Source organism: Equus caballus, chromosome 20 (assembly GCF_041296265.1).
Source record: "Equus caballus isolate H_3958 breed thoroughbred chromosome 20, TB-T2T, whole genome shotgun sequence".
Lineage (NCBI taxonomy): Eukaryota > Metazoa > Chordata > Mammalia > Perissodactyla > Equidae > Equus > Equus caballus.
This window is the reverse complement of record NC_091703.1, coordinates 35220699-35239071: the sequence shown is the minus strand read 5'-3', so window position 1 is coordinate 35239071 and position 18373 is coordinate 35220699. Positions and strand designations below refer to the sequence as shown.

At 40.8% G+C, this 18373-nt stretch overlaps 1 protein-coding gene across 6 annotated transcripts in view; it reads right to left on the bottom strand.

Annotated features, from left to right (window-relative positions):
• LOC106782300 (uncharacterized) overlaps positions 1-6417 on the bottom strand; it is a 246797-nt gene extending 240380 nt beyond the window's left edge. For 3 of the 6 annotated variants that reach the window (XR_011430001.1, XR_011430003.1, XR_011430002.1), the window contains exon 1: positions 6119-6377. Coding sequence is in view for 3 of the 6 variants with exons in the window: in XM_070245382.1 (XP_070101483.1) it covers positions 1127-1202; positions 6119-6395 (353 nt within the window). In the remaining 3 variants the exon portion in view is untranslated. Of the gene's footprint in view, positions 1-1126; positions 1203-6118 lie in introns of all 6 variants that reach the window. The other 3 variants (XM_070245382.1, XM_070245384.1, XM_070245383.1) reach the window with 2 other exon arrangements.
• Between the last annotated feature and the right edge of the window lie 11956 nt (positions 6418-18373).

Sequence of the window (18373 nt, the reverse complement as noted above, 5' to 3'; positions counted from 1 at the left end):
GGTGTGTCTCATATCAAGACTAGGCTTTTTGAAAAATCACTATTAGGTTATTTATGTGAATTATAAAATAATTTTTTACTTTGTAAACTAACATCTTACAGTGCTCTCTTGACAAATAAGATTATTTTCTAAGAATGATGTAGAATATAGAACCAATTGCTCAAAAAGGACTAACTACCACAACTCACCAATATGAGGTATATAATATAAGTAGCCCTATAACTATTAAGGATACTAAATTTATAATTTAAAACCCCCAAAGAAGAAATCTCCAGGCCCAGACATTTTCACTAGAGCATTCTACCAAACATCTAAAGAAGAATTAACACTTATTCTACAGAATCTCCTCCAGGAAACAGAACATCAGAATCCACATAATTTTATAACTTATGAAAACAAGAAAAATTACCTTAAAATACAACCACAATCCAATCACTTTTAATTGGTATCATAAGGGTTCACATCCTACTCTTTGCCAGTCCATCTGACAATTTCCTCCTTGTAGAATTCAGCTCAAACATCACCTCCTCTGTAAAGTTTACCTAAACACCCAGTAAGGAATATTGCCTTCCACTCGGTTCTCAGACCACTGTTACATACTTCAATTATTCTCTGTTTGTATGCTTACCTCCTAGATTCTAAACACCTGGAGGTGAGGGGCCAGATGTTTTCCATCTTTGATTCTCCACAGTCTAGCTTAGCTAGTCCATGAAAAGCATTCAAAAATTAATGAAAGACTCTCAATCTTAAGTGGAAAGAAATAGACAACTATCATACACAGTGACAAAGCGCTTAGGAACCAAATACTGAAGGAGGAGTGACAATTTCTCCCGAATAGAGTGCTGAGAAACTTCACAAAAAGGTGATATTTGACCTGCCTTGAAGAGTGAGTAGGATGACATCAGGCAAAAAAAAGTGGATTTAAAAAGGTGAAATAGAAAGCAGTCCAAGGGACAAGGATAAGCCAAAGGCCAGAAATGTGAGAGCACGGAGGGCCTATGGAGGGTGAGTGGCCAGGCCTTGCTGGACTGTAAGGAAGAAGAGTAAGTAGCATTGTGAAATGACACCAGAAAAGTAGATGAGAAGTGCCTTGAAAGCCACAATAAGTAAAGATTTTAGTATTTACCTTACAGTCATTGTGGCATCGTTGGTTTTAAAGAAGAGCAGCAAAATTGTTTCTTCCGCCAAAATTTCATTTTCTCCTGGATAAACAAACATTATTCAAGTCATAGCTTTAGTTTCCCCACAGGTCATGCCCCAGCCCTTCTCTGCAAGAAAGCAGTTCTAAAAAGAGGGAAAGAGAAAAGCCTCAGATAACACCGTGTTTGGGTGGGACTACCCTCGGGCAGAACAGCATAGGACACAGGAATCAGAGGTTTGGCAGTAGAAGACTCATTTAGCTTAAAACTGTACTGGTCACCAGACAAGTGACTAGATTTGATTTTTTCAAATTAGAGATTATTATTTATTTATGACTCGAAAAGCAAAATACATCAGCAGAAAAAAAACTGGACAATACAGAAAATATAAAAAAGAAGAAAGTGAAAATCACAGTAGCCATCCTCATGTCCTCCCATGACTCTGCTATTAACATTTAAGTTAAATCATTTCAGATTGCTTCAATGCCTGAGTTCTTACACAGACAACAGATATTTCATTTTTCCAAACAGATTTCATGCCTTTACACCTACCTTTTCACTCAATATACTGTGGAAATTTTCCAATCATTATATATATCTATATTAGCATTAATGACTGTGTAATTTATCTAAACAATCCTCTGTTGGTGGACCTTATTGTTTTTTTTGGTTTATGTATTTTTTAAGTAATTTTATTGGGATTATAATGGTTTATAACATTGCGCAATGTCGGGTGTACATTATTGTTTATCAATTCCTGAATACACTTCATTGTGCTCACCCCTAGCATCTAATTTTTATCCACCACCATACATATGTGCCCCTTTGTCCTTTTCACCCAACCCCTAACCCCCTTCCCCTCTGGAAACCACTAATCTGCTCTCTTTATCCACGTATTTGTTATTTTGGTGGACTTGATTTTTTATTAAAACTAATTTTTCAGTAAATGTATATCTCTTTACACATTTATCTAAATTTTTCCTGGGGTTAAATTCCCAAAAGAGTACTTTCTAAATCAAAGGTTATCTGGTGCAGCAGCTCTGGAGACTGGGTACAAAACCTCCGCCTTGCAATGACAAGGCAGTATCCTCCCCCTCCCAACCAGAAAATGTGTGGCAGGAAAGATTATGGAGAAAAGGGAAGAGAGAAGGTGATATTCTGCATGTGTATATGAAATCCTTCTGAGTGGTGCATCTAAGAAACTCGCTAGAAATGATACCTTATGGGATTTGAGAACTAAACACTAGTCTGGAACAGCACCAGGATTCAAACTGGCCTCACAGTAACACACAAGTAGAGCAGGCCAGAAATGGGCTGCACAGGTCTTGAAAACTAAATTGACATTTGCACCACAGCCCACAAAAAAGGATCAATACCTACATTCTGAACTTAAACAAGTTGACTGACTGTTAAAACAGAAGAGTTAAACAGGAACCAGAGTCTCATAGCATAATATTCAAAATGTCCAACATATAATCAAAACATCACTTGTCATTACCAAGAACCACAAAAATCTAGCCTAAATAAGAGCATGCAAACAATGATAACAAGATGACACAGATGTCAGAATTATCTCACAGGGACTTTGCAGCAACTGACATAACAATGTTCCAATAAGCAATAAATGAACACCCTTGAAACAACTTTGAAAAAAAACAGAACATCTCAGGGGCCATCCTGGTGGCATAGTGGTTAAGTTTGCACTCTCCGTTTCAGCAGCCTGGGTTCACAGGTTCAGATCCCAGGCGCGGACCTAGCACTGCTTGTTAAGCCATGGAGTGGCGGCATTCCACATAAAATAGAGGAAGATTGGCACAGATGTCAGCTCAGGGCCAATGTTCCTCACAAAAAAAGAAAAGAAAAGACCATCTCAGAAAAGAAATACAAAATATAAGGAAGAAGCAAATGGAAATTTTATAACTAAAAAATAAAATAACCAAAATGAAAACTCACTGGATGGGTTTACCAACAAAATGGCGATCACAGAAGAAAGAATCTGTGAACTTAAAGATACATCAATTGAAATTGTCCAATCCCAACTGAGGGAAAATAGACTGAAAAAAAAAATGAACAGAGCCACAGACACCTGTGAGAAATAAAAGACCTAATATTCTTGTCATCAGAATCCCAAAAGGAGAGGACAAAAAGTGCTGTCAAAAGATATTTAAAGAAATAACAACTGAGACTTCCCAAATTTAGTAAAAGACATAAAGGTGCAATTCAAGAAACTAACTAAACCTCTAACACAACAAACCCAAAGAAATCCACACTCAGACATATCATAATCAAATTTCTGAACACTAAAGATAAAGGAAAAGATCTTGAAAACATTCTGAGAGAAAAGGCATTCCCTATTGGAGACCAACTATTCAAATGATGGTTGATTTCTCATCAAATACCATGAAGCTAGAAGAAAGTGGCACATTTTTCAAGTGCTGAAAGACAAGAACTGTCAACCCAGAAGTTTATACCCAGAGAAAATATCCCAAGGAATCTACAAAAACATGCCGAGAACTATTAAGTGAGTTTAGCAAGGTCACAGAATACGAATCAATCACATTTCTATATAGTAACAATAAAAAAAATGGGGAACCAAATTTGAAGCACAATACCACTTACAATCACTCCAAAGAAAATTAATACTTAGATAGAAATCTAACAAAATATGTACAGAATCTGCAAGCTGAAAACTAAAACATGCTAATGAAAGAAATAAAAATGGATCTAAATTTTTTTTAAAAAAGATCTAAATAAAAAGAGATCCATGCAGTGTTAGTTAAATGAAAGACTCAACAAAGTAAAGATATCAATTCTCCCCAAATTGATCTATAGGTTTAACATATTTCCTATCAAAAGCCTTTTTTAGTAGATATAGACAAAGTCCTCCTAAAATTTATATGGAAAGTCAAAGGTACAAGAATAATAGTGCAAAAGAATAATAAAGTCGGAGGAATCATACTACCCAATGTTAAGATTTACTTTGTAACTACAGTGTTGAGACAGTATAGTTCTGGAAGAGGAAGAGACCCAAATATCAATGGATAGTACACGACAGTACAGGAAAAGACCCACACCAATGATTTTTTTTTTTTAAGATTTTATTTTTTTTCCTTTTTCTCCCCAAAGCCCCCCAGTACATAGTTGTATATTCTTTGTTGTCAGTCCTTCTAGTTGTGGCATGTGGGACGCTGCCTCAGCGTGGTTTGATGAGCAGTGCCATGTCCACGCCCAGGATTTGGACCAGTGAAACACTGGGCCGCCTGCAGCGGAGCGCGCGAACTTAACCACTCGCCACAGGGCCAGCCCCCCGACATGACTGATTTTTGACCAAGGTGCAAGAGCAATTCAATGGCGATTTTGGTATCCATTGAAAATGGTATTTTCAACAAATGGTATGACTGTAACAACTAGACTTCCACTGAATAAAAAAATTAACCTCAACCTAAATCTCATACTTTATTTAAAAAAATAAAATAAAGTCAAAATTGATCATAATGTAAAATGTATGCTGTAAAACTTTTAAAAGAAAATATAGGACAAAAGTATCATGACACACATAACATGAAAAACACAATCCATAAAAGGAAAATTAGATAAACTGGACTCCGTCAAAATTTAAAACTTTGGTTTTCAAAACTCCCTATTGAGAGGATGGATGTACAAGCCATAGACAGGGAGAAAACATCTGCAAAATACATATGCAGCAAATGGCTTATCTCCAGGATACATCAAGAACTCTCTACACTCAACATTAAGAAAGCAAACAATCCAATTAGAAAATGAGCAAAACGCCTGAACAGCCGCATCACCAGAGGTGACAGATGAAAAGATATTCAACATCATTAGACGTTAGAGACACGCATATTTAAACACAATGAAATTGCACTAGAGATCTACAAGCTGGCTAAAATAAAAAGTACCGATAATACCAAGTGTTGATAATACCAAGGACTGTTGCAACTGAATCTCTTCTACATTGCTGGTGGAATGTAAAACGATACACCAACTCTGGAAAAGTTTTTGTCAGCTTTTTATAAAGTAAAACACAATTACCATACAATTCAGCTGCCATCATACTCCTGGATATTTAACCCAGAGAAATAAAATATGTCCACACAAAAACTCATACAGGAATATTCATAGCAGCTTTATTTGTACTAGCCTAAAACTGGAAAAACAATCCAAATGTCCTTCAATGGGCAAATGGGTAAGAAACTGTAGCATATCCACACAAGCAAATACAATAAGCCATAAAAGGAGCAAAGTACTGATCCACGCAATAACTTCGCTGGACCTCAAGGGTATTATGCTGAGTTTGAAAAGTCAATCTCAAAAGGTATCATACTTTATGATTCTATTTATATAACACTCGAAATGACATAATAAGAGCTAAGGAGAACAGATCAGTGGTTGTCAAGGGTTGAGGTTGGGGAAGGTCTAACTAAAAAGATTTGGCATGAGGGACATTCTTCGTGGTGATGCAACCATTTTGTATTCTGACAGCAGCAGTAATTTCATAAGCCTGTGCATGCTATACATGTGAGAAAACTTTATAGTACTATAAACCAAAAAAAAAGTATATAAAAACTGGTGAAATCTGAATAAGCTCTGTAGTTGTTTACTTAATAATATTGCACCAACGTCAATTTCCCCGTTTTGAAAAATATATGATTATGTAAGATTAACGTTATCACTGGGGAAAGATGGTTGAAGGATATGGGTTTTTTTTTCCTTTGGCTACACTATTTTTGCAGCTTCTTGTGAGTCTTAAATTAATTCAAAATAAAAAGTTTTTTAGAAGGATGGAGGGAGGGAAAGAAGGAAGGAAGGGACGGAGGGAGGGCCTCAAAACATCATACTACAGCCGCTGTTCTGGGAGAAAATACAAGTCAAAAAGAATTGCGTTTGTTCAGTTTTCAGCCACACTGTGAGATACCGCTTTCTTTAAGAGGCGGGAAGTGGTGGGGGAGGGAACCTACCGCTTTGGAAGAGGCCAGTGAAGTCTCTCCCTCCCCTGAAGCTGATCCTTCGGAGAATCCCTTTGCGAACCCAAGGCCCCTTTTCCGTGTTGGGTCGAAAGGTCGAGATCCGGAAGGCGTCCTGGTAACCGGGGGAGACACCGGGCAGAGTGGCCCGACACAGCGAGACCTGGTCCCAGGCTGCAGCGGCTCGGGGGGGCGGCCCTGGTCTTGACGTTCCCACCTGGGATGCTACCTGGCCCCTCGCCAAGCTCCTCCCATTCCGGCCTTGCGTCATCCCCTCTCATCCCACAGTACCGCGTCGTCCCGCAGTTTCCCCCAACGCCTCTTCTCTCCTCGCACTTTTCCTTCCTCCTCCTTCTCTCCCCGCCTTCTCCCCGCAGTTTCCCCCTCCCCGCCTTCTCCCCTCAGTGTCCCCCTCCCCGCCTTCTCCCCTCAGTGTCCCCCTCCCCGCCTTCTCCCTCAGTGTCCCCCTCCCCGCCTTCTCCCCTCAGTGTCCCCCTCCCCGCCTTCTCCCCTCAGTGTCCCCCTCCCCGCCTTCTCCCCTCAGTGTCCCCCTCCCCGCCTTCTCCCCTCAGTGTCCCCCTCCCCGCCTTCTCCCCTCAGTGTCCCCCTCCCCGCCTTCTCCCCTCAGTGTCCCCCTCCCCGCCTTCTCCCCTCAGTTTTCCCCTCCCCGCCTTCTCCCCTCAGTTTCCCCCTCCCCGCCTTCTCCCCTCAGTTTCCCCCTCCCCGCCTTCTCCCCTCAGTTTCCCTCTCCCTGCCTTCTTCTCTCAGTTTCCCCCTGCCCGTCTTCTCCCCTCACAGTTTCCCCTTCACCACCTTCTCTCTTCAGTTTTCTCTCGTGCCCCTCCCGGCTCAGTTTCTCCCCTCACCACTTTCTCTCACAGTTTCCCCTCATGCACCTTCTGGCCTCAAATCTCCCTAAGGTTTCTTTTCTCCCTCACATTTCTCTCTTCATCTCCCTCCCACTGTCCCTCCCCACCGCCCCCTTCACCAACATGCTTCTCTCACCCTACTGACTCCACCTGCCCCTTACCCCCCCATTTCCCCTCATCCTCCCTCACCATCTACCTCTCTCTGCCTCCTCATTCCTCCATCCTCTCTTGCACACCCACCCAGCCTCACTCTCCCCCAACCCCATCCACTCAATCCCCCATCCAGGTCATCCTTTCGCCTCACAGCTCCTCACCCTCCCTCTTGCACTTGGCCCTTTGCACTGGGCCCCCAGAATACCCCCTCCCTCCTCACTGCCCCATCCCTTCACATCCCCCTCCCTCTCACCCTCCTCAGTCCTCCGAGTCCCCCATCCCCTTGCCTCCCTCTTGCTGTGCTAGGTTTGGTGGTAGGTAGGAAGAGAAGTAAGAGTGGTTAGACCTGTAGAATGCAAACATTTATCTCCACTGGCTCCCCAAACACTGCTAAAATGACTGTGAAAAGGAATAATCAGGCAGGGACAAAGAGAACAGGTAACAGCAAAGATTGTAACTTTTCTGGAAAATTGGTGAAAAGCAAAACTGTTGAAGGTGGACCCTAAGCGTGCACTCAGGGAAATGTCAAAGAGAAGGAAGACCATTTTTCAGATGAAACTCTATGCACCAGAATTGGAGATATCACAAACCAAGGAAATCTGGGGTAAAGGGGTAAATCTGAAAAAAACAAAAAAAGGACGGATTGAAAATCTATAAGGAGGAGTTAGGGCTGAGATCTTTCTCTTAGTCATGATCTGCATATCCATGAAACTAATTTTTCCCCAACATCATTCTTGACAAATCAAGGATCAGCAGCGACATTAGCAAGATAGCAAATAGCAAGCTTTAGACCATCTTTCTCCCCCACAAACTCACCAATTCAACAATAATTTACAGATAAATTCCCTTTGTGAGAAATCCAGAAACTAAGTGAAAAACTTTTGCACTCCAGATGACTGCAAAACCAGGTTCTCTGAAGCCAGTGAGTGAAGCAGATTCCAGACACCCTCTGGCTGAAGTCCCTGACCCTGGAGTAGTGCCCTCGGATCAGAAAGACCCCCTAGTTCCCAGCTTCTCCCAGGGAAGGAGTGGTTCCAGTGACCAGCACACCAATATTCCCAGGAGGGGGCTTCCCCAGAGGACTGACCTCAATCCAGCCAGTCCTGGCTCAGTGGGGTCCACCACAGCCTGACAGCTTCGGGGAGAAGGGAGACAGTAGCTTGGACTAACAGACACCACAGCTCCCCCTCCTGGCTCTCACCACAGAGCAAGCTGACAAAAATCACAGCTGCCTACTTCTCCCTGAGGAGGGAAATGGTTGGTAGAGGCCTGCAGAATCTCTGGCTGGGCTGATTGGTGGAGATTGTCTCTTGTATGAGGCTAGGATAGTGCTGTTATGACTTTGTTAATTCAACATTTGTTAAGTGAAGCACAGGGTGCTAGATGGTGAGCCATAGTTTAGCAACAGACCACAAGAGAAATTGAAATAGAGAAGTTTATTACTCACAAGTCCACGAGGAAGTATACAGAACTGCCTTGAGGGACCACATAAGAAGATGAAGTTAGAGTAGAGACAGGACCTGGGGCTCATGCCTTTATTAGGGTCCATGGGTGGAGCACTTTGGAGTTCCTGGACTAGGTCTGGATTGGTCAATTCAAACCAAAAAGACCCAGGTTTTCTAAGCTTCGCAGGGGTCTTATCCAAGGGGCGCCTAAGGCTTACAGGCAGGGCTGTTGGGGAATTCATATCAAGAACCTACATTTGCTTATGACTGCAAGTTGCCATCTAGGGCATGCTTCCATGAGAGGATTAGTGTCAGCTTAAGGTCCCTGCCACTTGGCCAAACAAAATGGATGCCAAGGCAGTAATACCATGGAGTAGCTAAACTCTAAACAGGTCCCTGCTTTGTCTAATGCACAGACACCAACACAGAGAGTCAAAGATGATAAAGAATAAGCCAAAGATATTCCAAACACAGGAAGAAAATAAATCTCTAGAAACTGACCCTAACGAAATGGAGTTATGTGATTTACCTGACAGAGAATTCATAGTAGCTAACATAAAGAGGCTCACCAAGATCAAGAGAACAATGCATGCATAAAGTGGGAAATTCAACAGAGAGAGAAATATTTTAAAATACCAAACAGAATTAGCTGAAGAAGGCAATAACCAAACTGAAAAAATCATTAGAAGGGTTCGACAGCAGACTAGATCAAGCAGAAGAAAGGATCAGTAAACTCAAATACAAGTCATTGAAAATGAATCAGTTATAGGAACAAAAAGGAAAAAGAATGAAAAAAAGTGAAGACAGCTTAAGGGATTTATGGGACACCATCAAGCAGACCAATATATGCTTTGTATTTCCTCTCCTTTACTTTCCAATACCTTTCTTAAATGCTTATTTTGAGCTCTCATGTTTTAAGTTTCCAGGAGCTCTTTACTTATTTTTTGATCACTCCCTTGTTTAAGCATCTTGTTCTTTTTTTTTTTTTTTTTTTTGAGGAAGATTAGCCCTGAGCTAACATCTGCTGCCAATCCTCCTCTTTTTGCTGAGGAAGACTGGCCCTGAGGTAACATCCATGCCCATCTTCCTCTACTTTAGTGTGGGACGCCTACCACAGCATGGCTTGCCAAGCAGGGCCATGTCTGCACCTGTGATCCGAACCAGCCAACCCTGGGCCGCCGAAGCAGAACATGCGAACTTAACCCCTGCGCCACCAGGCCGGCCCCCAAGCATCTTGTTCTTTCACAAGTGTCATATTTGCTTTTATCTCTTCGAAGACTATGATTATAGTTCTTTCTTTAAGGTTTCTTCTGAATTGTCTTTGTTCCTTCCAAATTCTTTCTTTTGTGTCCTTTTGGACTCTGCCTTAGTCATTGGATGCGTTCTTTGCATTTTAATCATACTTGGAGGTCCCTTCTTAAATCTCACACTTCAGCATCTCACTTACCAACCAAAGCCCACCATCCTTGCAGCTCTGGCACTCTCGTGTTCCCACTATCCTTCTTCTTTGATCTTGTTAGTACCTCCAGGTACTTCACCTTTAATTCTGTTTTCTTCCTTTATTGAATTCATTTCCTGACATTTTCTCGCCTAAACCATGATCAATTCACCTGCACCCAAACTGCAAGCATCCCATTACTGGACCAGATAAACTCTGCCTTCTCAGTTGCCAGAAGGTTAAAAAGGCCTGTATGTTGGTCTGACTCTCAATTCTCCATCTCCTCATCTTCTGAACCTCTAACACGCTCACTTCAGCATGTCCCTTTTCCATTGCCCAGGACAGCTTTTTCAGACCTTCAGCCCTCTTCTTAAACCACTTCCTATCCCTCATTCTCAGCAGACGATCATGCCTGCTATTTCACACACACACACACACACACAGAAAATTAGATGTATCAAATCACAACTCTGTTAATTGTCCCAAATATCCATCCTTACATCCTTCTTTCATATCAGAAGAGGCATCTATGCTTCCATCCAAATTTTCTACCTCTACCTGTGCTCTAGTCAAGTGATTCCCAAACTTGAGCATGCATCAGAATCACCTGGAGGGCTTGCTACAGCCCTACTCCCATAGATTCTGATTCATTGTACCTGGGATAAAGTCCAACAGTTTTGCATTACTAACAAGCTCCCATGTGATGCTGATGCTGCCCATTTGGGGACCATCCTGTGAGTATTCTGCTCTAGATCTCACCATCTCCTGCCTCCCAGAGACCCTTGCTTCATCTTCAGCCTTTCTCTGCTATCTCTGTCCCTCACACACATATAAACACAATCAAGACTCTCCAATCTTAAAAATAATAAAACTGTCAGGATCTATCATCCTATCATTCTCACCATCACTTCATGACCAGGTTTTTCAGAGAATTCACACCCATACTCTTTCTCTACTTCTGCACCACCCATTTACTTCTCAACTCTTTGTACTTGCAATTTGATTTCTAGTCCCACTAGAGCAAAGAAATGACTCAGGTACTAAATCCAGTAGACAAGGCACTAACCATTCCTGACAGGTGTTGACCTTAATCCTTTTCCTAGTTCTGGAAGGTAATATGTGTCTTAGGGCCTGCTGAAATTAGGGCCAATCCCTTGAAAAGACATGATTATTTTGAATCTTTCTGACCACAAAGACAGATGCTACAGGACTAACAAGAGACAGTTATTCCTCCTTTATTTTCTATCAAATGCAGTGCAAAGCAATATCCAAATATTCCCCACACTACTCCTGCATTCTCCCAGAGGGAGAAATCTTTTTTTTTTTAGGAAGATTAGCCCTGAGCTAACATCTGCTGCCAATCCTCCTCTTTTTTTTTTTTTGCTGAGGAATATTGGCCCTGATCTAACATCCATCCCCATCTTCCTCTACCTTATATGTGGAATGCTTGCCACAGCATGGCTTGCTAAGCCGTGCCATGTTCACACCCAGGATCTGAACCGGGGAACTCTGGGCCACTGAAGGGGAACATGTGAACTTAACTGCTGCACCACCAGGCTGACCCCAAGGGAGAACTCTTTTATGGTCCAGACTATCCCGTGCCTTGAAGCCTCTCACCTCTCTGATGCAACATCCTCATTTCTCCCTGGTGAATTCCTCTTAAATGATGATGTGCTTAACGTTCTGACCTGTTGTCTTCTCACTTTCACTCTCTGCCTGAGACGTATCCTTCACCCATGGCTTAGGCTCATTTATGCAACTTGACATCCAGCCTTACAAAAGCTTTGACCCATTAATTGATTCAGTCTAAGCTGCCAAAACATGTTCTCCTTTTCCAGAACTCCATATCTCGATACCACATCCCCCAGGCAGAGTAACTGGAAAGTACCCCCAGATTCCTTCTATCTGATCACTTGCATTCTACAGGTATCAAGTCCTGTTGGTTCTAACTCCTATTCACAACCTATCCATTCTACCTCTGCTTGAGAACAGGATTTCTAGAGTTTTCAACTGGATGACTTAGCCTCCTAAGGGCCCACCTATATCTTCGATTTCCACACAGAAGAGTAATTAGAACCTAAAATGTAATAGTATTAATTCTCTACTCAAAACTTTCAAATAGCTCCCCATTGCCTTTAACATGAAATCACAGCTGTCTGGTGCAGCACACAAGCCCTTCATGACCTGGCCCTGCCTCTATCAGCCTCGTCTCTTGTGGCTCACATCCCAGCACCCAACATTCTCATCACTGCAAAATACATATGTTTGCTGAGCAGGCCTTGCTCTCTCATCTCTGTTTCTGTTTATCTCTATTTATCTGCATGTTCCATTTACTCTATCTACAACATCCTTTTCCCTTGATCATCTAGCTGACCAGGTACAACCTCCCACTGGGAATTCTTATTTGCCTTCTATGTCTGAGGCTCAGTGCCTGACAAGAGCTTTGCCAAACAGTGTCACTTGATCATCTCTATATGATTGATATTCTTATCACTGTTTTACATATGAGGAAAATGAAGTTCAAAGCGAGCAAACCATCTGCCTAGCTGACATAGCCTACAGTAAGTAGAAAGGCAGCATGTAAAACCCCATAGGCCAGATTAAAACCCCAGCTCTTTCCGATACTGGAATGTTTTTCAAATGGCAGTTCAAGCACCCAAAGCCTCAGGCAAGAATGGCAAATCTTTCCCAGGCACCAACCTTACTCTCCAAGTCATTGTTTTTATTGTTCTTCACTAGGAAGAAATAATAAGTTATGCAACTTAATTGGCCAGTACTTTTCAAAATTATTTTAATTTAAAATAGATAATTTTTTACAGATAAAAATTTCACATGGAATTTTAAAATAAAATTTCAAGCTTAGGAAACTTTAGGCACACACTGCCTAGCATATTCTGTTTTTAGTGTTTGATGAGTGAATGGATGAATTCATGTGGAGAGTAAACTGGGCAAATTAGGAGACAAATGCCATAGTCTGGAACAGAGACCATGAGGGCCTAAAGTGTTGGCTGGAGGAATGAAGAAAATAATGTGGAATGATTAGGGGAAGCCATTATTTCTCAACTCCCAAAGTCCGAAAGCCAGGAGCTCCCATCCACTCAAGGAGTATCAGAGTGATACTTTCAGTCCATCTAGCCATGGGCCACTTCTCTTCCCCCATTTCTAATAACAAAATTTACACTATCTTTGGCTTCCATTTGACTCATTTTCTGTTTCTCAACTGGTGAAAACATGTATGGAAGGAAGTATATGATATTTGGAAAACAGAATTAACAAATCTCTGTAGAATTACTGAAGGGGATAACTGAGAGGAAGGATTAAGATGATTCCCATAATTCTGACTTGGACACCTGGGTTGCTAGTGAGGACATGAATCAAGAGAGAATTCAGAGAGAAAAGTAGTGTTTTTGAACAAGTTTGGTTTGAATTACTTGTGGTATGAGAAGGTGATTTTAAATTTTAAAATGTAATTTAGAAATTATTTACCAATTAACTAAACCTGTCCCTTCATGAAGAACAAAAACAATGTCTTGGGGCACATGATGCTTCAGGTGTCTAAAAGGCAGATGAAAATGTAGTTCTATAGCTCAAAAAAAGGATTGAGCAGATGTAGATGTTGTGAGTACGTGGGTGAGAGTTGTTTCTAAAGTATGGACAAGAAATAATATCTCAGGGAAAAAAGAGAAGAGAATCTAAGATTGAATCCTAGGGAACAGGAACATTTTTAAAGCTGGTGTAAGGAGACCCTTCAAGGAAAAAATAAATGATTGAGACAGATGAGGCAAAGGATTTGGCATTGCAGAAGCCAAAAAGGAGAAAGTGATAAGAAGGTAGTGATCAGGAAAGTCCAATGCCTCGGCTAGATAGATATTTCACTCATGTTTGGTTGGTTGCTAGTTTGTTTATGTATTTATTTATACACTACTTTATTCTAGATAAAGATTTTGAGCAGCTCATAAAAATGTTTTCAAAACAACGATATAAAATTAAAGTGAGAAGACAAAATCAAGGAAAATGGAAAACAAAAATGGAAATGTAAAATAAAGTCAGGAGGGAGATTATATTCAAAATGCACATTGTTAGAAATATATAAGCCACAAATTGACCTGAAGTTCTAGCAGCCAATACAAGGAGGGAAACTGATCACTTATATTCATTCAGCAAATATTTATTAAGTAGCCATGATATGATACATACAGTAACCCTGGGCTTTGGGGACACATGTCCCCCATAGAATTTATATTCTGCAGAAGACTCAGACATTAATCAAATAATCAGGACCAACCGTAAATTGACATAACTGCTACAAAATTAAGGGACAGGACTTCATGAAACCAAATAATGAAAATATTCCATTTGGACTAGAGAGAGAACTTGAGCTTTGACTTAATAAGTAGCAATGAACCAGAGAAACAGTTCCAAGGAGAGAGTAAGATTAAAAAAAACCTGTTTCTCCATAGCAATGCCAATAGAATGTAGTCCCATCTTACACTGAGTTCAGTTCTTAGGCAGGCAAAATTTATGTGTGGTCAAAATAACCTGGAAATCCTTTTTTTTTTTTTTTTTTTTTTTTAAAGATTTTATTTTTTCCTTTTTCTCCCCAAAGCCCCCCGGTACATAGTTGTATATTCTTCATTGTGGGTTCTTCTAGTTGTGGCATGTGGGACGCTGCCTCAGCGTGGTCTGATGAGCAGTGCCATGTCCGCGCCCAGGATTCGAACTAACGAAACACTGGGCCGCCTGCAGCGGAGCGTGCGAACTTAACCACTCGGCCACGGTGCCAGCCCAACCTGGAAATCCTTTTAATCACTCATGAAGTACAGCTCCATGGCTAGGTGTGGACAACCTTATGCATAAGGCAAATATATGAATGTATAATGTGTACAGTAATGGACATAATATTATAAACAGGGCTATGATAAACCAAAATTGCATCTTTAAACCTCAAAATCAACATTAGTGCTTAAACAACCTTAAATAGTGAGAAACCCTGGGGCACAGAGGCCTCATGAGGGAAACAAAAGTTCATATCTCTCTTTTTACACTCAAACCAAGGCAGACACGTCCCGAGTCAAATGAAACAGTTTTCCATTTACAATACTGTATTGTTTTGTTTTGTTCTTTTCTCTTGCAGAAAATCCACAGTTGAACTTCTTCACACTCAGATGATACTAAGGTCAGAGAGACTCTACCCTAGTGGCTCCTCAGAAGGAGAACACGCCGGTTAACAGAGCGAGCAAGACACAAAGCAAAACCCCTAAACTAAGCCTAGAAGTAAGCCCAATCAGGTCGTCCTTTGTGACATTTCCTAGTGTGAACCAGGGCAAAATGCCAAAGCCCTGTGGATTTTTTCCCCCCAGAGATGTATGTGGTGGGAGGACACATGGGATCCTGATGAGGGGAAGCAAAGGCCATTTTGGGAGAAGGACTCCTGGGGAAACATCCTGACTTTCCCAAATCTCCTCCAACCTTCGCTTTTTAGGGGATTCTTTCCCTCTGGCTAAAGAACTCTGCACTCCATCATAGGGACTCATCACTGAAACCAGACAGAAAGAGTCAGAAAGGTGGGTGGAGAAGGAGATGGGTAACAAAGGTTCATAGAGAGAATGAGGCGATGGAAATGCCAGCCAAGGACTTTTTGATTAAACAGAAGCTGGAGGGTACTCAGCTATGCGGATGAGCACACTAACAAAATGAGAAAGGGATCCATGGATATAAGATAAGCTTTGAATTTAGAATAGAGGATCTGACCCCAGTCCTATCTGGATGGTCTAGAAAAAGTCTCTTCCTCTCTTTAGGCTTCTGTTCACTTCTACAGGGGAAAAGATACTTAGGCATATTATGACTAGTATTTCAGTGTTTCCTAATTTTATGTTAATAACATGGAATTTTTAACGTATTTATCTTTTAAATTACCTAGTATAAAAGGTTTTCTACTTATAATTAATATAAAGTTCCTCTTATTAAACCTATGTTTTTAAAAGTAAGGCAAGATTGTATAATTTTCATAAAGTCATAAACATGACTCAGAAATCAAAGAATTTATTCAATAATTAATCGGTGATGGAACTGCTAGAATTGTAAAGCTGGTTCAAAGAGCATTGGAAAATTGGTTATTTGTTATCCACCAGGAAAGACAGTTGTAAATAAGTTTTCTGAGTTAGAGAAAAAAAGTAGTTAATATCCTAGGGGCAATAAAACTGTAACCTTTGGGTTTACCTTTTCTACTGAAAAAATCGCGTATAACTTCACAGAAAACAAGCCCTAATTAATGATAAAAACCAAAGACAAACACTGATACATTCCCCTAGATGATTACATGGTCTTTGTATGAGCCTATTAATGCCCCAGGATGACACCAAAAGACATGACACCCAACTTTTGCCTATTTCCAGGTTTTAAATAGTGTTTCTTAACAATATAAGGAAAAGATTTCACGGATAATAATTGAGGGGATATTAACAGATGGTGAGAAACCACGAGAAAAAAAGTAAATAAATAGAGAGTGGGTAGCACTGCTCAAACTAGGACCTACAGCAGCTGTCTTGTGGGGTTGGTGAAGTGGAGCCATGGCCTGTGGGGTTACTTTGCACCGCTTATAAAATCTGAGAGCCTTCACAGAACCTGCATCTGAAGAGAGGAGCCAAGAGTCTCTTAAGGAAGTAAAGTGACCTCTGCCCTAGCAAAAAAATAAATGGAAATTATGGCTTAGGAGGTCCACACCGTAAAGTGTAGATGCAATAAAAGTTGCCAAGAAAAAAGTCTACTTTCTGTGTAATTAAATGCTTTCCTAAACAATGATATTGAAAAGCTTATAAAAGTATTTTGCAACTTTGATCAATACAACTTCCAAAACAAACTCATTACCACATGTCCACCTAGGTAACTTTTAAATCAGTCAATTCTGACAAAGCTTACCGACAGTGATGACTAATCATTCTTTCTGGAATTACTTAGGCAGCTAGTGCACTTGTTTAAAAAGATTACTTCTATTTTGTGTGAGAATAATTCATATTACATGCATATCTTCCTTTTCTCTCTATTTCAAAGGAAATATGCCCATGGTTCATCCAAAAGTAATATGCTGTCATGAAGGTACAAGCTAAATGGAAGAGGAGATAAACATATGGATAATATATTAACATGTAGAGTACTTAAAAATCCACACAAGGACCCCAAAGAGTATATTTGCATGATCTTATTGTGGGGTGCGCCATTTTAATGAATCTGTAAATGCCTCAACTATCTCTTCCGATGTACTATGAGCAGGTCAATGCCCTCCTCCAAGCTACATTGCAGTTTAGATGCTTATATCAGTCAGTGTACAGTCAGAAGACAGAAACCACATCAGTCATTTGATCAGGGAAAATTGGTGCAAAGAATTATTAACTAGCAAAATGTGTTTAACTACTAAAAGAGGTAAAAGAAAGTTCTAAAGAATACAGAAATAGGAGATATGGGGAGCAGACATTACCTCCAGGGCTACGGCAAAGTACCCAATAAGGAAGAAATTTGGGAGAGGACCCCCCAACAAGACTGAGATTCAGAGTTTATTGGAAGGTAGAGTTCACTGACATGCCACTGGTGGGCAAGATTGGTGGGCAGGAAACCTCCCACTGGGTACTGGCAAGATTCCCTGGGAAACAACCTTCTAGATAACAGCCTGCTGCAATGCCAGACAAATTCACCAAAAGTGAGAGAAACTGGGCTTTCTGCAGGCCACTGGCAGTCTCATCATAGAACCAAGAAGAAAAGTACCAGAAGTAGAAGAGAAGCCGTTTCTTCTGCTATGACTTGCAGTGTCCCCTCCAGTTCACTTTACTGACAAAGGCTAACATTGTGCCAGATAGCAAAGAAGAAGTGTTTATGGAGTCCAACTTGAGTATCACAAAGCAAGGCAAATACAGGGTAATTTGGAACTGAGAGGCAATAAGTTGATAACTGGCACAGTCCACATCTTTGGCTATTCAGCTTCCATATATATCACTTTACACACGTTTGAACTTCCATATAACAACACAACAACTCTATATTTTCACCCATCAAGACAAAGCTATTCTTACAAGTGAAGAAGTTCTCACCCTTTCCCCAAAATGAGGAGACAGACAGTTCCAGTCATTGTATCCAACACTGCTATATTATTTACTCCTGAAATTCACAGTCCCATTGACTACTCTGTTACCCAAAGACTATATTACAAACATAACCTCCAATAACTTGAATAAAATCATAAGAGTAAGAATAAGAGAGAGGAAGAAATGGATAGTAAATACAAATCAACACGCACATAACAAAAGGATTGTAAAGCTATTACAGTCCTTTCCTACAATTGGTTACAGGCCAG